Source organism: Phocoena sinus, chromosome 3 (genome assembly GCF_008692025.1).
Source record: "Phocoena sinus isolate mPhoSin1 chromosome 3, mPhoSin1.pri, whole genome shotgun sequence".
Lineage (NCBI taxonomy): Eukaryota > Metazoa > Chordata > Mammalia > Artiodactyla > Phocoenidae > Phocoena > Phocoena sinus.
The window spans coordinates 109,352,817-109,375,981 of NC_045765.1; the positions used below are offsets into that span (position 1 = coordinate 109,352,817).

Genomic DNA, 23,165 nt, shown 5'->3' on the forward strand with positions numbered 1-23,165 from the left:
CCAAAAAAAAAAAAAATTGCTGTATTATCCCTGCAGCTGTGGGTCCTATAAATATGAAGAATCTGACATCCAAGGGAAGAACAGTTCCACCAAGGGATTTTATCACTGTCTTTTGAAATGGAAACGGTGATAACCATCTAGTCATCCCAGGCTCCTTCGTAAGAGAAAAAGGGGTCATGACGTTCGTTGAAATAATTCTCAGTACTACAAATAGGAGGTAGAAGGAATATGGGTGGAATTTGAGCAATTCACTGGGGACTCCCTTGTATTATCATAGTCAGTGGTAAATATAGGTTATCACAATCCCACACAGGCAGAAGCATCAATGCCTCAGAATTCTCAAGAATGAAGAGATGGGGGTACACCACCAGGTACATTCTTGACATTTCTGCCCATAGCTGTTGGAAGGGACAGCCTCAGGTGTCATATGACCCCACTGGTTCCCTTCCTCCCCAACAGTAAAGTGGACCAAGGATGGATAAGTGACTGAAAGGAACAAACTGGGATGAACCAATGGGGCTTTCTCTCAGTAATCTAAATTTGTTCTGTGGAGCACTGGAGTCCATGACCTCCCACTGCTGAGGACCCTGTCTTAGTTCTTGCCTAGGACAGTGGTCTTAGTTCTTAGCCTTCCTGCAGTCTAGATGTTCAGCTTTTCCCTAAATTTTCTGGATATATCTCCTTATGGTAACTTCCTCCCTAGCCTCAGTTATTGGAGTTAATTTGAGTAGGATTCTATTATTGCATCCTAAATGTTTCCGACCAAGACAGTACCTAAAGCAGTATCAGTTGGATCAAAATGGAAAATATGGTCCAGAAATAAGATAATCATTATCAGAACAAGGACTGCATGGCTCACGCAATGAAAGTTCCAACTCATAGGGCAGCTTTGGCACCTAAGGATTCAGCTTTGAAGAGTATCAGGAGACAGTGTCTTCATCAGTGACCATAGCATGTCACATAGGCTCTTTAGAACAACGCCTGGCATATAGTATGCACTCCAAATTTTTGTTGCTTCTTATCATCATAAATATGAGGATAAAGAATTTTGAGAAACTAGAAAACTTTGATAAATTGGTGAGACAAGGTTATAATTATTCTCTTTCCCCTACAAAGTTCCAAATAGGTCATTTATTTAATACATCCCTTTTAACTCAAAAACAACTTAAATATACTTTTGTACTGTTTGAATTTTTAAAAACCACCTGCATATATATTTTTTCAATTTAAAGACTAATAGGGAATTCCCTGGCAGTCCAGTGGTTAGGACTCCGAGCTTTCACTGCTGAGGGCCTGGGTTCGATCCCTGGTCAGGGAACTAAGATCCCACAAGCTGTGCAGTGCGTCCAAGATGAAAAAATGTAAAAAAAAAAAAGAGACTAATAAAACTTTTTCAATAACTGAATACATAGAGACGCAGAATATATTTAAATGTACTACACACATTTTATAGCTTAAGCAATGCTAGAATGATTAAAGCAGAAATGGCATTAACCTTTTATCCATACATGCTGAACACCTAAAACATTTTGAGACATTCACACTTATTGGTCTTAGAACTCCTTACAGTCTTTGGGACTTCCCTGGTGGTACAGTGGTTAAGACTCTGCGCTCCCAATGCAGGGGGCTCAAGTTCGATCTCTGGTAAGGGAACTTAAGATCCTGCATGCCGCAACTAAAGATCCCGCACGCTGCAATGAAGATCCCTGCAACAAAGATCCCGCGTGTGGCAACTAAGGCCCGGCACAGCCAAAAAAATAAAAATAGTCCTTAACAGTCCTAAAAATCAGGACCTCAAGGGTTTTTGTTGTTGTTTTTTGCTTTTTGAAAAAAATCTAGGTTATGTGTATCAATGTTTACTACATTAAAATTTAAAACTGAGAAATTTTAAAAATATTGTTTTAAAGTGACAAACCCATTACATGTTAGCATAAGTATTTTATGAAAAATAACTACACTTTCCAAAATATATTTAGTGAGAAGAGTGGCAGTGTTTTGTTTTTGCAAATCTCTTTAATGTTTGGCTTAATAGAAAACAGCTGGATTCTCTTCTGTGTTTCTGCTTCAATCTGTTGTAATGTTTAGTTGAAGCATATGAAAAAAATATGGCTTCACACAGATATGCAGTTGAAAAAGGAAGAAATAATTTAATAGGTTTTTCAGATAATTGTAGAGTTTTCCTTGATACTATACTCAAACTTGGTAAGTGGTAGTTTCTTAGAAGGTTAGTTGTAATGTAGAATCTGAAACCACACCAAGGAACTTCCATTTTCTGTTACACTAAATTTCATTGCCCTGTCTCACACTTTGAATGGATTCCTTACCCAAGCAAGACCTTATAATATTGTGCATGACTCATTTGGAAAATATTGATTCCTTGAGTTATGCAGACCTTCCAAGTGTTGACACATTTCACTATATACCATAAAAAATAGTATTCATTAATGTCACCACTGATATCAAAGTCTTTTAAGTATAGGGAATTGTCAAGCTCACAATGATGGGTTCAAGTTTAGTCAAATTCTAATTTTTCATGTAAAATCTCAGGTTTCATCATTGGCAGCAGATACTGTCACTTGTTTTCCTTCAAGCGACAAGCTTGCTTTGTTCATTTTTGAGAAAATATCTGCCAAATACCCAAGACTAAGTAACTGGTCTGTCAGTTGTTCTTTCAAGTATAAATATTTTCTCCATGAAAAAAATGGCTAGTTCAGTTTGCAACAAGGACTTTTCTTTAATACAACCACTGAACTTCAGTATACAGCAGAATTGTACTATGCTTAACTCACATTCTGTCACATGAAATATTAAAAAGATGTGTACTCTGGGTCAAGATTTACTAAAATTAATAATTTTTGCTGAATCATTGATATTCCTATGTCTTTTTTGTTTTGTTTCTAGTATGTGGGGCAGTGAAGAATATGATTGATAGTTGATGCCATGAACTTGATTCATACTAAGGCATCCACAATTTAACCTAACATTCTTTTTTCCATCATCACTGCAAGTGTCAACACAGTGAAACAGGCAATTTCACAAGTGGCTTTGACCTCATCCATTTTCTGAAAGCATCTCAGGGGAACTGAGGGGTTTGTGGGCCACACTATGAGAACAACTGGCCTAAGAGAATTATTGAGGTTTTGTGTCATCCATCCATCCATCATTTGTTAAAGGCCTATTCTGACCAGGTATCATAAAAAAATGAGTAATTTCTTCCCCCCAAAACAGCACAGTTGAGGGCAAAATACAAACGTGTAAAATAATTATTATCTAGCGGAGGATGTATATCAGGAGAAAGCCCTGGGGAAGTCTTGAAAGACTCTTTATAGGAACCTTGACTTAGGCGCAGAGCTCAACAGGCTCTGTGAAGAGGTCACGCCCTTCAACTTTAATTCAGAATTTTTTGATTAGCTCTTGAATTCACAAGGTGGCAACAGACTCTCACAGCAAATATTTCAATTGAATTTTCTGAATTCTTACTACATTATGTGACCCCAAGAAAGCGATAAAGAAGAAAGGGACAATGACCAGCCTTCATGATTCTTTAGCAACAACCAAACCTGGAACAACTCAGCTGCCAGATTTAGTCAGACTGGTCCCTCTCACAAGCAGAAGCATAGAAACAAAAGAGCCTCCCTAGAGGACAGGAGGTTGGGTGAGCCCCTTTCAAGGCCTGCCTGTTTTCTGTCTACTCTGATGGTTAGACTCGGGGGGTGGGGGTGGGGGTGGGTAGCCTTCACTGTTTAAAATTATGACATAATTAAAAATATGTAGTAAAGTAGCAATTACGGGGGAGGGGGGCTGTAGTTCTTTAAGAAACTGATAGAATTAAAGAGCATCCTTTCTGAAGTCAGAGTGGGAGGTGAGTTCAGAGGCAGGAAGATGGGGTTTTCATTTTTCTTCCCAAATTGGTATAAAGTAGCAATGTCAACAAATCACTGAGAAATATCGCTATACCTGGCCTCTGTTCTATCCTGTTTGGGTCAGTAGCACCACCTGACGCTCTGTTACCCAAGCCCAAAATATGTATATTAGACTCGTCCTTCTCCCCCATACTTCCCATTCAACTAGTTTACAAACTCTTACAAGCTCTTCCTTCTTAACCTTTCCTCTATTTCTTGAGCCTTCCCATCCCCTTTTGTTACCACCTTAATTCAGGGCGTCATCTCCTTTCACTTCAAGAATTCTAAGGCTCCTTCTCATGCCACTGGAATCACCTTTGTAACACTCAAACCTGGTAACGCTTCCCTGCTTAAAATGGTGGGATGATTCCCACAGCCTGAAAGAAAAGGAACAAACTCCTTAGCTTGGAAAGTGAATCTGGTCCCTGCCTAAATGTTCAGCTTCGAAATACAGTGCCTCCACAAACTTTTTTGAACCAGTGAGATCAGGCTCTTTCCCACTTAAGAGTTCCTTTGCTCACGTGCCTCTGTCTGAAAGGCCCTTCACTCTCTCTACCTGGTGAATCTTACTTAACACAACCTAAGTATTCTCTCCCAATTAGAAAATACTGCTGTCTCTCACCACCACCTGGTATATAGTTCCATCACAGGAGTTACAGCAAATATCCAACTTACTGTTAACAAGTCTCTCTCCCCCTACTAGATGGTAAGATCCTTGAGGTAGGAATCATTTCTGAATTATTTGCACAACCTCAGCTTATCAGACATCAATTAGATGTCCCCTTCCCTCCCCCCCAGAGTTCCTATTGAGCCCTGAAGTCCTGTTACATGTCTCCCTCATGAAAGACACAAGTGACTGAACAAATTAAGGTCCCTGGACCAAAGGATGGCAGTCCAAAGGTACGAAGGAGAGAGAGGAGCAATCACAGTGAAGAGTAAGAGTGACACTCATGGGGGACACTGGAACAATGACCCTGAGTTCCTGCTGCTGGGGTGCCAAGAGCTGCTGGATCCCGCCCCACTTCTTCCAAGAGCTGGTTATCAGCTCTTCTTGGTTTCACTAATTCATTATACTCCCATTTTCTAGATTAAAAAGTACTTCAGCGCTACTATTCTCATCTCTCTTTTTAACACACTATTTTCCTTGCATTGATTCATGAATTTATGATTGTAAGAAGATAGTAAGCTCATATTAGGTAGGCTCCCATCTTAAATTTCAAGATGAGGAATAGAGCATTTTTCTATATAGTCACTAGGTATTTAGTTTTTTGTTTTTTAATTTATTTGGTTGTGTTAGGTCTCCGTTGCTGTGCGCGGGCTCCCTCTAGCTGCGACGAGCGGGGGCTACTCCTCGCTGTGGTGCGTGGGCCTCCCATTGCGGAGCACGGGCTCCAGGCACACAGGCTTCAGTAGCTGTGGCGCACGGGTTTCAGTAGTTGTGGCTCGCGGGCTCTAGAGCACAGGCTCAGTAGTTGAAGCTCATTTTTTTTTAATTACAAGGAAAAATCCAAGACCCTAGCTCCAACGAACAAGCAAATAAACAACCTGTTCTGAGTAACTTGCAACAGTTTTCAACTGGATAAATGAGTATGTTAGCAATCACATCACTCTTACAGGGCCATAAGCTACTGCACCTTTAAAAGCTCTGATTTTTTGAAAAATTGGATGTTGTACAAAAGTATCTTCTAGGACTAGGATTGCTCTGCAGGCTTGGGAGACAGCACTTGGATGCTGTGGGATTTTAACAGCAATAGATTAGACCTAAGAACCTGGAGAGAAAAAAATAGGTGGTACTAAAACATTTACTTATTTTCTGTCTGTGAACTTCTTCCCAAGTATTTAATAATATCTTACAATTTTATACGTCAATTGTATCTCAATAAAACTGAAATTTAAAAAAGGAAAGAAATAATTGCCTACTCCAAGTCATGAAAACATTCTCCTTTATTCTCTTCTAAATGCTTTATAGTTTTAGAGCTTTCACTTTTAGGCCTAAGATTCAGCTCTAATTATTTTTTGTATATGGTGTGAAGCAGGGATCAATGTTTTCCTTTTTCCATAGGGACCAAAATCCATTAAAATTTTACTTTGGGGGACTTCCCTGGTGGTCCAGTGGTTAAGAATTCGCCTTCCAATGCAGGGGACATGGGTTCGATCCCTGGTCAGGGAACTAAGATCCCACGTACCACGGGGCAACTAAGCCCGTGCACTGCAACTACTGAGCCCACGCGCCACAACTAGAGAGCCTGTTTGCCACAACTACTGAGCCTGTGTTCTCTGGAGCCTGCACGCCACAACTAAAGAAGCCTGTGTGCTGCAACAAAGAGCCCACGCACCGTAACGAAAGATCCTGCATGCTGCAATGAAGATTCTGCGTGCCGTAACTAAGACCCGACGCAGCCAAATAAATATTTTTTTTAAAATTTACTTTTCAACAGAATACATTTTATAATTCTCTTATGTAATTTTTATTCCTGAGAACACTTTAAAATATAGCTTTAAATCTTAATCTAAATGACACTTAGTTGATATATTTCTCAATATAAAGGCATTTTGCCTTAAGACTAATACTTTAAAAAATATTATTAAGGATAAAGTAGTAAAGTTAATCTTCTGGACAAATGAATTTGATTTCAAACTTAATTAAAATGCAATTCATTTATAAATTCAGCTCTCTTTGTAAAAGCAAAGCATGGTCGTTTTAGAACATTTATAATGTAAACATTACTTTTTACTATAATTTTAAGAGTTATTTGTTGCAATTATTAACATTTTATAATTATGAAATTGCATCTTTTGCTGTTGGCAAACAATCATAGAAAGTGAAGTTTTAGGTGTTGACAAATAGCACCACATTCAGTTGTAGCTAAAATTTTAAGTGGAAATATGATCATTTTCTTGAAGTATTTATATGTATACAATGTTCATGTTATATGTCTTACTGCTATCTATCTACAATGGATATGATCACATGATAAGTCTAAAAGAAGGGAACTATCTGTTGAGCACTTGCTATGTGATGAGCATTGAGCTACAAGCTTCCATTGCATGAATCTCACTTAACCTTCACAACAACCCTACAAGAGAAGCTTCATCCTCTGCGCCCCTCCCCCATTTTATAGATGAAGAAATCAAGACTCAATGAGGTTAAATATTTCCCCAAATCTATGGCTATTAAGGGACAGAGGTGGTGCTGTAAGGGAAGTCTATCTGGATTCAAAACCCAAGCTCTTTTCTCTATATCGCACTACTTTATTCACTGGGAGAAAATGGTTGATAAAAGATAAATTACATATCTTAGGACATTCATTGGTAAATTACTTTCAATAAATCAAAGAAGCAACATGTTTTTCTGAACATCTTGCTCAGAACTATGCCAGGCACTGTAAATACAATTAAGAGTGCTCTCTTACCATAAAGCACTTTATAATCTAGCTGAGGAGACATAACTACTATGTATGACACAACTAGTGAAAAATATTAGTTGAAATTAACTGTTAAAGTAAGATCTGGAGACTACAAATGGTGTAGCTGTTTTTGAAATGAAGGACTGTGTTGAGGACACTGAATTAACTTTTAGAGTGGGACCACGTTAGGAAGGGTCTTGCAACAATTAAATTCAATAAAGTTGAATTTAAGAATCCCCTAGAGATTTTTGATTTGACATAAAGGAAGAGGTGTTTTTTAAAAGTTTTTTTTTTTTTTTCCAGCAGAAATATTCAGGGTATCTTTGAGTAGAGTATGAGGAATGAAGTCATGAGGAAACAGTTTTTGAAATTCTAGTAGAACAAGGGCCTGAACCAAGGTGATGTTGGTGAGAAACTTGAAGATCAAATGATATATTACCAGGATTAAAATTCTGCTCTCCAATAGTATTTTGCTCACTCTAGATATTATGATCAAAATAAAGAATACAAAAAACGTATACGGCTGTCGGCATACTCCCCCAAATATGGAAGTTCTAGATACATCTAATTTTAATCCGTATTGTTTTTGGTAAAGAGACTTGATCTTGTTATAGGAAAGCTGCTCATCCCTGTGAAAGTTAAAAACATTTTTAACGCCCTCTTACTCTACTGTAGTCTCTGAATAACTAGTTCTCCAGGAAAAAGGAAAGAGGATGGCATATTTTTATGAAATCTCTATAATGCTAGTGCCAACAAAATGTGATTTAATAGCTGTATGACATGTGGATTCTTTCAATTATCTTCAGTATACCAAAATTTTTTTATAAAGAGTTTTAAAGATTCATTTTCCTAAAGTATTGTTATACTAGCCCAATGCAATCTCTTCTTTCCAAATCTTTTAGGTAAGTACAGTATTATAAGGACATAAGCCTAACAGAGTAAGCACTCAGTAAATGTTTTTTGACTGGATAAACTGGAACATAAATCAATCATCATAATTTATATGGTAACCAATTCAGACCAAAGCAAAGAAGGATTATGAAACCAAAACATGAAATAATTTAGCAGAATTTTCATCTTAGAGATTAATTTTGATTCCAATGGCTTGTTTAAATTCATGGTTTTGTGGTTCCAAGATGTCATAGAAAACTCTTTTTTTGTCAAAGTGGCCTCTAATAAAAAGTAAATCTTCAGTGGAATAGCTATCGTTTTTTCCAGTCCAAACAGTCAGGCTGTACCTGCATTAAAATAAAACAGAATTATATAGTTAAAAGAGAAAGATAAGAAACAGTGATGAAGAATTCCAAAAACCCTAAAAACAGTTACTCTCATTTGTCTCTAACCCAAATTCACACAGAAGAAAAAATTAATTAGCAGTGGTGGAACTATATTTTCCTGTTTCATTCCTTCATCAACATCAAAGGGACTAGAGAGAATAAAATTCACGCTGCTGTTGCCTAAATTAGGTCCCGCTGTATCTGAATTAATGTTAAATGGCTTTAGAAACCCAGACTGGTAGCACTGGAAATGGGCCCAATTTTGGACAAAAGAACTGAGGAGATTGTGTTGCTGATCAAGGAATCTGTTCCCTACACAAAAACCACAGCTCTAACCTGGTTTCTTCAGTAGCCAGGCCACAGTCGAAAGCACGACTGGAAGGGACAGTGAAGAGACACAAATGTCACTGACGTTCCCAACATTCATATTCACTTATAAGTGGCCCCGCTATCCCTTCCGGGGGTTTTCTGTATGAGATACAAGAATGCCAAGAGATGTCACTAAGAATACCAAGCAGAATAAACCTAGATGTATTTCTGGAGTTAAAAAACAATAATAATATGTGAAGATTTATTATGGATATAAGAATATGCTCAGAATTGTAATGTTAATTAAATCATATATTTTCATTTCTCCTGTGACATTACTATTACATTACTCTTAGTAGAGTTTAGAGAAATGCGAAGCTGTTAAGTATTTTCATATTTATTTTCCTCATAAACTTGTCAGAATCCAGGGAAAATCTCCAAAGCAGTTCTTCTGCTAATGATAAAAAACAGTCTAAACAATGTATATATTCTTGTTATACTGACACATTACTGTCCTTAAGGAAATGTAACAAAGGAAAGTACTTTGGATGTTGTTCCATAGTAGTATTATGTGACAGACTAAAAAAGAATTTTAAACTACAGTAGGGAACACAGAAAAAAAAATGAGAATTACTTTAAAAACTTATATTTTTGCTAAAATGGCATTTTTATTACTTTATTGAGCACCATGGTGACAAACGTTATAAAAAGACAGATATGAATTTAGGTTAAAAGAAGTTATTCATTTTATTTCCAGTGTTATTTTGCCTCTTTTAATCCTCCCGCTACTGTATTTAAACAAAAAGTAGGAAAAATAAAATTGACTAAGGGTATTTTAAATGCATTCATTCAAATCAATTCTCAGATTTCATTTTTAAAGCTCTTTTCATTGTGATGTAACATGTATAGGAAAAGATGCATAAAACATAAATGTTTTAACAAATTATTATAAAATGAACTCCAGTGTAACAAAACACAAATCAAGAAAAAACACTGCCAGCACCTCAGGAGACACCTGTATATCACTGCCCCATCACAACCTCGCCTTTCCCCCAGAGTCCTCACAACCTTGTCTTTTGGGTTGCCATCTTCTTGCTTTATTTACCACCTGTATATCCATCCTAGACAATACAGTTTTATTTTTGCCTGTTAATGAATTTTATATAAATGGAATCATACAGGATATAAGTTTTTGGTCTTGCTTCTTTTGCTGAATATTGTTTGTGACATTTATCCAACTTAAAACAGGTAGCTGGTTTATGCATTTTCTTTGGGAAACAGTTTAGCAGTATCTACTAAAGCTGAAAGTATGAATATCCTATGACCTAGAAATTCTATTTCTAGAAATTCCTTTCTGATATAACCTTTATAAATGCAGGCACATTTGCACCAGGATGTGTGTGTGTGTGTGTGTGTGTGTGTGTGTGTGTGTGTGTTCACATTTATATATATGAATGTTCACAGCAGCAATCTTTGCAATAGCCAAAACCATGAAATAATCCAAATGTCATTCAATGATAGAATAAACTCTGAATGATGTTGAATGTTTTGCTTGTGTTCTCTTCTAGGAGATTTATGGTGTTATGTTTTATATTTAAGTCTTTAAGCCATTTTGAGTTTATTTTTGTGTATGGTGTGAGGGTGTATTCTAACTTCACTGATTTGCATGTGGCTGTCCAACTTTCCCAACACTGCTTGCTGAAGAGCCTGTATTTTCCCTATTGTATATTCTTGCTTCCTTTGTCAAGGATTAACCGACCTTAGGCGTGTGGGTTTATTTCTGGGCTCTCTATTCTGTCCCATTGATCTGTATGTCTGTTTTTGTGCTAATACCACACTATTTTGACTACTGTAGCTTTGTAGTATTGTCTGAAGCCTGGGAGTGTTATGCCTCCTGCTTTGTTCTTTTTCCTCAGGATTTCTTTGGCAATTCTGGGTCTTTTAATTGTTCTAGTTCTGTGAAAAAATGCCATGGGTAATTTGATAGGAATTGTATTAAATCTGTAGATTGCTTTGGGTAGTATGGCCATTTTAATAATGTTAATCCTTCTAATCCAAGAGCATGGGATATCTTTCCATTTCTTTGAATCATCTTCAATTTCCTTTATTAATGGTAAACAACAAAGCTTTAATGTAATATTACTAGAGAAATTTTCATAACATTGGGGATGGGAAAGAATTCTTAAACAAGACACAAAAATCACTAGCCATGAAGGATATGTTCGAGTAATCTGAACACATTAAAATTCAGAAATTCCTTCCATCAAAAGACACCATGAACACTCTTGCACTGCTGGTGGGAATGTGAATTGGTTCAGCCACTATGGAGAACAGTATGGAGGTTCCTTAAAAAACTACAAATAGAACTACCATATGACCCAGCAATACCACTACTGGGCATATACCCTGAGAAAACCAAAATTCAAAAAGAGTCATGTACCAAAATGTTCATTGCAGCTCTATTTACAGTAGCCCAGAGATGGAAACAACCTAAGTGTCCATCATCGGATGAATGGATAAAGAAGATGTGGCACATATATACAATGGAACATTACTCAGCCATAAAAAGAAACGAAATTGAGCTATTTGTAATGAGGTGGATAGACCTAGAGTCTGTCATACAGAGTGAAGTAAGTCAGAAAGAAAAAGACAAATACCGTATGCTAACACATATATATGGAATTTAAGAAGAAAAAAAAAATGTCATGAAGAACCTACGGGTAAGACAGGAATAAAGACACAGACCTACTGGAGAACAGACTTGAGGATATGGGGAGGGGGAAGGGTGAGCTGTGACAGGGCGAGAGAGAGTCATGGACATATATACACTAACAAACGTAAGGTAGATAACTAGTGGGAAGCAGCGCATGGCACAGGGATATCGATCAGCTCAGTGCTTTGTGACCGCCTGGAGGGGTGGGATAGGGAGGGTGGGAGGGAGGGAGACGCAAGAGGGAAGAGATATGGGAACATATGTATAACTGATTCACTTTGTTATAAAGCAGAAACTAACACACCATTGTAAAGCAATTATACCCCAATAAAGATGTTAAAAAAAAAAAAAGACACCATGAAGAACATGAACAGGTTAGGCACAGAGTTGTGGAAGATTTTTGTAAATCAAAAGGGCTCTAACACAGAATTTATAATGAACTTACCTATGAAATAGAAACAGACTCACTGATATAGAGAACAGACTTGGCAGTTGCTAAGGGGGAGGGAGCCTGGAAGAGGGATGGATTGGGAGTTTGGGATTAGCAGATGCAAACTATTATATACACAGTGGATAAACAACAAGGTCCTACTGTATAGAACAGGGAACTATATTCAATCTCCTGTGATAAACCATAATGGAAAAGAATATGAAAAAGAATGTATATATGTGTATGTATGTATATATATGTATAAATTAATCACTTTGCTGTACAGTAGAAATGAACACATTGTAAATCAACTATACTTCAATAAAATTTTTTTAAAAAGCTTTGTTGCTTACCTTTCATATTTAATAAAAGACTCTGAAAGAGATGAAGTTAAGAGAAACCCAAAATTAGGCAGAGTTCCAAAACAAATCAACAATAACAAAAACAGGACACCCCCCCAAAAACAACAACAACAACAACAAACTAGACAGAGAAGTAGAAGAATCCACTTAGTGCAATGCCATGGAGCCAAAGGACAAGGGAGTTTCAAACTGAAAAGGGAGACCAGCAGTACTCAAATGTTGCAGAGGTTAAGAATTTGGCTTGAACAAAGCATGATCTTCAAATGAGAAATTTCAGGAGAGTAACTGACTACACAGAAGTGGAAGGTGAGGAAACTGAGGCAGTAAGTAATGAAAGAAATGGGATGACAGGATCATCCTATTTGAACATGGCAGCCTAAAGTCAGCACTGCCTCCTTTTTCTCCTAGAATCACCTTAAAGTAACAAAAAGAACAAAAGAATGAAAATAGAAACCCCATCTTCAATGAGAGCTGAAAGTGCAAATTACAAAATAGGTGAGAAGGTTTCTAACAGCAAGAGAAATTAAGGCCACATGTTAAGGAGGTGGAGAGAGTTTGCTCATGTATACAGATTACAGAGAAGGCCTATAAGAGACTCTTCTGGATGAGAGGCATATCCCACGGAAACACTTTGCACAGTGGGAATGGTGTCCTTGAACTACGAGTGGGAGCTTTCCTGGATTAGATTTGGTCTCAAAAAGCAGTGGAGACAAAGAAATAGAACAGGAAAGCCATAGTTGTAGGAATCAGACTGTTCCTGTGAAAACCCAAAAGTTTAAATTTAAGGGACACGTGAAAGATCTTACCTAGAGACACCACAACTGCTTATCTCCATTGACTGGGGAGAAGTTAAAGGCTAAACAAGTCACACGTAAGACTCTCTGGGTCATAAAGAGCATAGTCCTGATCCCTCTCCACTATGAACTTTAGGCAAGTAGCTGGTCTAAAAAACACCTCACTTTCTTTAAAGCAGATAATCAAAATAAATTTGGCAGAGATTTTATACAAAGAAAATATACAAGAAAATATAAGAAAAAACACATGGCAGATGGAGAAATAAAAACCTCATCATTAGAAAAAAACTATCAGATAGCTGAAACAGATATAAAACTACTTAAAAAAAAGAAAGCCACAAAACAGACGAAAGCCATAACCCACACATTTTTTAAATGATGCAGTTGCCTTTTTGAAGAGCACAAAGCAGATATACAAATTCATGGAAGAAGTTTCAAGACAACAGAAAAGAGATGATAAAATATTAATTGGCAGATCTTAGGAAAGAAGTGGAAAATTAATACTATTACAGAAATATGGTGAAATCTGAAGGTATACTAGACTAGAGAGAACAGACATTGTTGAAAATATTGTAAGGGTCAGAGAAGACAAATTATAAAATACAGTAAAATAAAATGCAAACAAATAAAAAGGAAAGAAAGACTAAAGAGAAAACAATAGATACCAAAGACAGGCAAAGGAGACCTACATATTGATAACTGGAGTTTCTGAAAGAGAAAACATAGTGGTACAAAGGCAACAGAACAAGTATTTAAAAATACAATTCAGAGAAGTATTACAGAAAAGAAGAGCATTTAAATCTATATATTGAAAAAAACGCCATATTGCTGAAAAAACTGGTATAGAATGGTCCATACTGAGACATATTCTAGTAAAATTACTAGGCCTCAAAGATAAAGAGCCCTTTCTACATTCAGTTTCCCCCATTTCCCCTCTCCAAAATCAAGTCGCTTATAAGGGCAAACAAATAATCAGGCTGGCTTCACACTTTGCCACATCAATACTCACATTAGAAAGCAGAAGAGGGGCTTCCCTAGTGGCGCAGTGGTTAAGAATCTGCCTGCCAATTCAGGGGACACGGGTTCAAGCCCTAGTCTGGGAAGATCCCACATGCCATGGAGCAACTAAGCCCGTGCGCCACAACTACTGAGCCTGAGCTCTAGAGCCTGTGAGCCACAACTACTGAGCCCACGTGCCACAACTACTGAAGCCTGCTGCCTAGAGCCCATGCTCTGCAACAAGACAAGCCACCGCAATGAGAAGCCCGTGCACCGCAATGAACAGTAGCCCCCACAAGCCACAACTAGAGAAAGCCTGCACACAGCAACGAAGACCCAATGCAGCCAAAAATAAATAAATAAAATAAATAAATAAATAAAAAGAAAGCAGAAGAGCAGGGCTTCCTTGGTGGTGCAGTGGTTAAGAATCCACCTTCCAATGCAGGGGACATGGGTTTGAACCCTGGTCTGGGAAGATCCCACATGCTGTGGAGCAACTAAGCCAGTGCGCCACAACTACTGAGTCTGCACTCTAGAGCCCACGAGCCACAACTACTGAGCTCGTGTGCCACAACTACTGAGCCTGCGTGCCACAACTACTGAAACCTGCACACCTAGAGCCCGTGCTTCACAACAAGAGAAACCACCGCAATGAGAAGCCCAAGCACTGCAACAAAGAGTAGCCCCCGCTCGCTGCAACTAGAGAAAGCCCACGCACAGCCACGAAGACCCAATGTAGCCAAAAAAATAAATAAATTTATATTTAAAAAAAAGAAAGAAGGGCAATGCCCTCAAAATTCAAAAGGCATTGTGAGCCAAGAATTTTACAGCCAGCCAATCTAGCATTCAATATGAAGTACAAAGTTGGACATTAAGAGAGTACAGTCAACTCAAATTAGGTGAGAGGGGGGTGAAGAAATACACAAATTCTATTATTGCTCATGGAAGTTAACGGGCACTTGTAAAGAAGTAAATTAAGCATATTTTATAAAGTAGCAGTAAGAAATAACCAATAGGAAAAAAAAACTAACTTACCAAATATTCAGAATTAAAAATACAAAAGAAAGAAAATAGCTACAGTGAAATGCTTTTTCAAGCTACAGAAATAGCAAATATGTTAATTTTTCTTTTAAATGACAGAAAGAAGACCAGACATATCTGTGTTATAAATAAATGTAAATAAGTTAAACTCTTCTTTTTAAAAGAAAGACTGTTAGATTAGATTAATGAGAGCTAGGTATCTAGGCATCTGATAAGGAATTTAACAACATGGAAAGAAAGAAGGCTAGAAAGAACCCTCAGGGGTTGGGTTGAAATTGGAAATATCAGTATGAACTCATGGGTTGGTTAAACACACACACACACACACACACACAGAGAAATGTTTATGTATGTAAGTCTATATAGATGTGTTTTTATATACATACATATATACATACACAGACCATAACTACACATATACATACACATATATTTTCCAGCTCTGTCCATTAAGAGGTCCTGGAAGCACTGACACCCTAGGAGCAATGATTATACTAAAATCCCAGATTTTGCTTTCTAAATACCACCTGCTGCTATAATCAAGCAGAGATCCTTGAAGAAGTGACTGATTTGAGAACTGGGACAAGTACGTGATGAGCTTGCCAAGAATGCAAGACCTGAGGTCTGTCATGAGGAAATATTGAACTGACCGAGACTGTGGACATTTTTCATAATAAAAGGCCTGTAGTCTTGAAGACTGTCATGTGTACGAGAGGAAGGGAAAAACTGAGGAACTAACTATTTTGAAGGAGACTTATGCAAACTAAATGTAATGCATGTTCCTGGAGAGTTTCTTGGACCACAAGAAAATAAGAAGGATTGCTGGAATGGCATATAAATTTGAATGGGGTCTGCAGACTGCATGGCAGTGTTGCCTCAATGCTGATTTCCTGGTTGGAAGGTTGCATACTAGTAATACAGGAGTGCATCTTTGTGTGGGGAAGTGTACACTGCAGTACTTAAGGATATGAGGCATCATGATAGAAAAAAAAACATAGAAAAAAAGAGAGAAAGAGAGGTGGGGGGAGAGAGAGGGATGGAGGGAGAGAGAATGGTTAAACAATTTGGGAATCTGGGTAAAGGAGATGTAGTAGTTTTATGCAACTTTTCTGTATGTTTAAAATTATTTTTTTAATGACAATAAATCAGCCTTAAAACAGTCAATGAAAAATAAAACTTTATAAATTTATTTTTCAAAGAAAAGATAAAGCAAAGTTATTCAAGCCAAACAAAAAGACAATGTGAATTTCGGTAAAAAATATCATTAAACAAGACCAAGAAGGAGAACTTTTAATAATAAGGTATAATTCTTCATGAAGATAATAAAACCTATATGAATATGCCCCAAATAACATATCATGAGCATTTAATAAGCAAAAATTATAAAGGCAGAAGAGGAAGCAGACAAAAACACTTTAATAGTTGGAGACTTTAACTCTCTTAGTCCATAAGAGAGCAAGTAGCCAAAAAATTAAAGATGCCAAATATTTGCACACATGCAAAATGGCACATTCATAAGGTTATTCATTATAGCATTGTTTGTAATATCAAAGATTAAAAACATCCTTTATGTTCATCAATAGGGAGGCTGGTTAGATAAATTATAGTACATACATAAATACAATGCACCTAGAAAAGGAGGAACTTTGAAAAAAGCTCCAAGATGTATTGGTAAGTTAAAAAAAAAAAAGCAAAGAACAGAACAGAAGCAAGGTATATAATATGATACCTTTTGTTTTAAAAAGGAGGGGAAAATAAGAATCTATACTTGTATTCACTTTTATATGCATAAAGAAACTACTAATGTGGTTGAACAAGAAACTGACAACTGTGCTTAGTGAGGCTGGGCAGGACTGGGTGAATGGGAGAAAGGCTTTTCACAGTATAACTCTGTTCATTGGTTTTTAAACCTTGTGATTATATTACTTATTCAAAGAATTACATTAAAAATATTTTTAAAAGCAAAGAGTAAGGCATGAAAGACTTAAATAACGTAACTAATAATGTATGTTATTAACCTGTCACAGTAGGTTTATTCTAATATCCAGTCTCCTTTCTGTCTTATAGCAATCCCCTGAATTCTAACTAGGCAAAAGACTGTACAGAATAATAGCTACATGTCCCAGCTTCCCCTGCAGCTAGGTATAGGCATACGACTAAGTTAAAGCCAATGAGTGTGTCCAGTGCCCTTGAAGAACAGACACAGGCCCTGAGCCTCTTTTTCCCTCCATCCTACCAACTGAAACTCAGACATGGCAGTAATCAATCTGACCATATAGATGAGGTCAATATCCTAAGGAAGACAAGTACCAAGACAGAAGGATTTTGGGTCCCCAACACTGTGAAGGCATCAAATCTGCCCTGGCCTATTTATGCTTTTCCAGTTATGTGAGACAGAAACAAACTTAAGTTTAAGCTATTGTTAATTTAGGTTTCTGTTATAACAGCCAAACTATATCCTCATAAAATACATGAACTCATACAAATATCCATATATCAAACCATTAATAAAACCTTAATAAAGTCTATGAAGTAGAAATAATATAGACATTATCTGATTACTATACAATAAACCTAGAAAACTATTAACCAATCCAAAATAAAATAATTCTACTATCTCAGTGCCTAAAAAATTTTCTCTTAAAAACAACTTTTGAGACAAAGGAGAACAAAACCACAATTGCAGAATATTTATAAATTAACAGTGATGAAAACCTACACATAAGATACAATAAGATACAGCTACAGCAGTGGTCAGAGAAAAAAGTATAGTCTTAAATATTTATGTTAATAAATATAAATATATTAATAAATATTAAAAATGAAAAGAAGCATCTAACTCAAGAAATTAGAAGAAACTACATGAAAAGAATTTTAAAAGATAAAAAGCAGAAATTAGTAAATCATAAACCAGAAAAATACATAATCCAAGAGTTCATTTTCAAAAAAAAGAGAAATAAATCATTTTCTAGTTTAATCAAGACACAAAGGAGAAAACTCAGATAAACAAAATAAGGAAATTATTTTAGAGACACAGAAGGAACCAAAAGAAAACTATTTTAATCATCTGTGTGTAAATAAATCTTAAAACTTGGGTGAGATAAACAATATTTTAGGAAAATACAATATATCAAAATTGGCTACCATACAGAAAATCGACCATTTACCATGTAAGAAATAGAAAAGACTGTATACGTTAAGCTTTCCCCAAAGCACCAGGTTTAAATGGTTTCAGTGTTGAGTTTATGAAAACTCAGGTACAGGCCTCATTTGAATGTTACTTTTAACATCCCCGAAAATGTGAAAAGAAAGAAAGGTCCCTAGTTTTTTAATGAAATATTCATGATATTGATACCTAAAACTGAGAAAGAAAAAAAAACTACAGACCAATCTCACTTTCAAATGCTGAAATCCTAACTAAAATATTAGCAATAAAGTTCAGCAGTACATTAAAAGAATGATAAATTCTAATCAAGTGGGGTTTTTCTGTAAATGTGTGGATGGTTCAATATATAAGATATTAATAAAATTTATTTTATTAATAGATAAAGGGAGAAAATATTTATTTTCATAGAAACTGAAAAAAGCATTTAGTAAAAACTCAATACCCACAGGAATGTGGATACTTCTTTAATGTTTGAGTATATGCTTCCTTACTCTCTACAATATAGTGAATTATCAAACAGGGTCTTTTTCTGGATGCTTTGTGATCATTCTTTATTTGTTAGAATTCTTTACAACTATTTGACATATGTGTTGAGGATGGTTTTACCAGAACCTATTTTTATGTATTCAAATGTATCAAACTTTCCTTCTATAGCTTCTGGGTTTTGTGCCTTACTAAGAAGGGTCTTCTCCATTCTGAAACTATATAAAAAAAGAATCATCACTTGTGGTTTTTTTAATGCATTTAATGTTTGTTGCTCAAGTCTTTAATTCATCTGGAATTTATTTTGAGGAAGGATTAAGGAAAGATGTTAACTTTGTTTTTCCTACAATGTTGGCCTGTTGTCCCAACACAAGTTACTGAACTTTTGCTCCAATGATCTGAAATACCAGATTTTTCCTGTTCTAAGTTCCATGATAGAGTTGGGTTTATTTTTGGACATTCCCTGCTGTTCTATTGACTAGTCTACTGAAAAGACAGTATCAAAACTATTTCAATATCTGTAGCTTTATAATATTTAATATATGGTCCAACCAATTTTTATTACATATTAAAATAATAAAATTTTGGGAATTCCCTGGAGGTCCAGTGGTAAGGGCTTGGTGCTTTCACTGCCGAGGGTCCAGGTTCAATTCCTGGTCAGGGAACTAAGATCCCACAAGCCGCGTGGCCAAAAAAAATAAATAAATAAATAAATAAAATAATAATAGATAAATAAAAATTTTATATGGGAAAGACTTCTGGAATTATGACAGAATTCAAAGGGAAATTATTTTACCCACTTATAACTTTTTGTGAATGTATAACATAATGAAGAAAATGACAAACATTTACTGGGCACCTACTATGTGCAAAAGCTTTTGTGAGGAACAGAGGTGAAAGACATGATGTTGAGGTTCATCAAGGATCGTCATTCCAGTGAGGAAGTCTGAGCACTTACAGAATCAGTGTTCATTCTCTGTCTCTTTCTCTCACACACGTTGTCTTTACATAATCAGTTTTCATCTTCTTTCTGTCTCTCACACACACTCACATGCACACACTATATTGTAAAACTTACACGTACCTGTTTGATTGCTTTAACAGCCAAAGTAACTGAGAACAAGACTGCCTGACTAATGCTGCTCTGACAGGAAATGTTACAAGCTGATTTAGTTCATTACATATATATTCCATCTCTTTCACCATGATCCAACTGTAACCTGAAATGAAAAGAAAGATATTTAACTTTTCTAACCAAAGTCCTACAAGTCAATTAAATAAAAAACTCAATTACATATGAATAGGTAAATTCATAGGTAATTCATAAACATTTCCATTTGGATTCAGAGAAATTAAAATACCACTTAATGCAAGAAAAAATTTTGAGTGGAAAATGTAGATAAAAAATTAAATCTAAGTAATGTCACAAGTGACCTAGAACAATAAACAAAAAATTAAAACATTCAAAAGGAATTTATTAATCTCTCAAGTACAAAAAAGGAAATTCTGACATTATATTTACTTTAAAGATTCTAAGGCTCTGCATCATTAATATTCTCGATAAACTTATATCTTCTGCTTGTTGTTAAGTTTTCTTTTCCGAGAAAAAGAAAGAGTATTTACTAGCTGTTTAAGTAATAATTAACTTCAATTTTTTTGGGGGGTGGGGGTCTAGTCCAAATTACTTACACATTTTATCTAAAATAGAAATAGTGTTAAAATTGACTTTTATATATGTGTTTTATGTTTTAAATCATGTTTAGACATTGTGGGAAACATATCTGCCTGTTTATAAACAGCTTCAGAAAAAAATCTATATTTTAAAAATAGCCCCTACACTCTATCAAAACTATCCATAGGTTGTAAAAAGTACTGGTCAGTAAAGGGACAATTTACAAAAAGCCTATGTGAATACATTAGTTTAGCAGCTAAATGCCTCATGAAAGAAGGGCAAGGTCTGCTTTCCTTTAAAATCTGGAAAATTATACCTTTTTAATTAGAAAAAGGGGTTGCTAACAGAAGCTATACTTACATTACTTAAAAACTTATAAACTCTCTTTTCTAAATTTTGTAGCAGAAGAAGTAAGGCAGGATAAAACACATGTTGGTAATGACCAGAGGCCAGTGGGGGAAAAGCAGCCTGGAAACATTCAACACAAACAAAAGACCCAGATATGGTTTAACTTGGCTCAAGCCTGAGATTAAAGCCAGAGTTAGACTAAACCGTGACTAAAAGATTAGAATCAGTATGGAGGCTATTAAATTGTTTCTAGTTTACCTTCTTTAAACACTCTGAATTATATGCTATATTCTTTACTGAAACTAATAAAAATTAAAATGATTAGAAAATTAAAATAGAACAAATTTAAAGCATATTATTTTTTTCTCAATCATATCAGTTGTTGGTCCAGGGGGTTATAACCTAAATGTCACTACTCACCAGATAGCAGTTACTCTAATCTCATGTTAGATTTTAAAACTTTACATCTAAAAACAATAGTAGCAAATAAGTAAAAAGAATGCCCTGAACACAAGATAAAGGCTAACATCTCCACTGGCTCTAAATAACTTCTTGGTTAATTATTTTTACCATGTGTTCAGGTGTCCCAGAGCATCTGTTTGCTTAACGGCTGTTTACTGGAAAATCACTACCTAGGAATGTATGAATAAATAGAAAGATGAATCCAAATAGCATAATAAGTTTCAGCCAGGAGAAAGAAGCTGAATATCGGGTCCATCTGTAAGAGTACATAAAGGGAAAAAAGAAATCCAGCCTAGAGGAGAGTCTCATGGCCTCACATACCCCCTGTCTAGCCAAAGAGAGCTTAAGGGCACCAAGGTTCCAACAGCCTACATTTGGAGCTCCTTCTAATGTTTAGGGAACAGAATTTGTGCTGTTCAACTGTACACCCACCGACTTCTGGCCTCACATTACTTGAAAAGTTTTAATTACCACTTCTCTATCTTTCATCTGACATAGGGAGTTTGCTCCAAAGTAAAAGGAAAGAAGAAAAGAGTACAGAATACAAGTTCAAAGAGACCAATTCAGGATTCGTTTGTGTATGTAAAGAGGCAGCTTTGGTTATTCTAGACCTTGCAAATAAACATTTTCCATGGAAGCTTGGTGACAGAATGTCACCAATGAATGAGTATCTATCTGAAATAACAGAAGGAAGAGTCATACACACATCTCTAGGGCCAGAGCTTTCTCTCCATTAGGCTCTTAGATTTTGCAGAATGTGTTTTTGGCTTTGTATTAAAGGTATTATTTTTATATTTGAGTATATTTTAATTTGACCAAAAAGGAATACATTTAGAAAATTATCACCTTCATTGACTTTCTCAGGATGCCATCCTGTTGTCCAACCTAGGGAAAATGTCACATCTGGAAAGAAGGATGTCACAGTGTCTATAAAAGGTTTTGCATCCACTACTCTGCTATTTCCATTTGGACCAGGAAGAATATCAGCATTAATCCACACTGGACGCTTCAGATGCCTCTTCACATTTTCCAAGAGCATCATGGATGGTTCTACAGCTGCCAGACTAAAAACAATTTGTTGTCAATGAGATATATTCCTAAAGTAAAAGTTCTTTTAGACTGCTGGCTTTAATATTGTCAAATTCATAATAAAAGTATAATACCATAATGCCTGAATTAAACAAAATCACAGAGCAGATAGCACTAGAGGGGAAAGCTAACATGTGCCATATCTTAAAATGTTGATTTATACTTACTATTCATGAAGGTACCTAAAAGGGTCTATAAATGTATGAATAATGACACTACATGTAGACAGAGGTTTCAAAACTCTGTATTAGGATCACTCCGTATAAAAACAATTTATGAAAAGACACAAACATTCACTCATCAGAGAATGTATAAATAAGATTTAAAAATTAAATACACTCATAACCTGCAAATTCAAGTTTATGAAAATACCCAAAGTGCACTCAGGCCCCATGTCTCTAATACCAGCTCATGACCTTGGAGAAAAGGGCTTCTTTTCCTTCATGCATACTTGTGTGAGTCTGGACACATAAACACATTTCTAAAAATGATTGCCAAGTGTAAAATTATAACATTTCCTTAAAGCTTTTATAAACTTCATTTTTTCCTTTATTGTAAACACCTTTCCTGGAAACAAGAGACAACTATATTTTAGTTACTTTTAAACTAAAAAGCAGCTTCAGTCTTTTTACTTCCCTACATCTTTTTTAACGGACACATATATCTTGAAACAATAAGATTTTAATCAGCCTACATAATTTTTACTGATTA

General features: G+C 35.8%; 1 protein-coding gene across 6 annotated transcripts in view; it reads right to left on the minus strand.

The window, feature by feature from the left end:
- Positions 1-1,112: 1,112 nt before the first annotated feature.
- The window catches only part of FAM151B (family with sequence similarity 151 member B), a 41,214-nt gene continuing 19,161 nt past the window's right edge, over positions 1,113-23,165 (minus strand). For 4 of the 6 annotated variants that reach the window (XM_032627369.1, XM_032627368.1, XM_032627367.1 and 1 more), the window contains 3 exons: positions 22,212-22,429; positions 19,968-20,103; positions 1,113-8,547 (listed from right to left, as the gene is read on the minus strand). In XM_032627369.1, the coding sequence (XP_032483260.1) occupies positions 8,388-8,547; positions 19,968-20,103; positions 22,212-22,429 (514 nt within the window). In that variant the 3' untranslated portion in view covers positions 1,113-8,387. Of the gene's footprint in view, positions 8,548-8,922; positions 9,055-12,391; positions 12,414-19,967; positions 20,104-22,211; positions 22,430-23,165 lie in introns of all 6 variants that reach the window. The other 2 variants (XR_004349267.1, XM_032627370.1) reach the window with 2 other exon arrangements.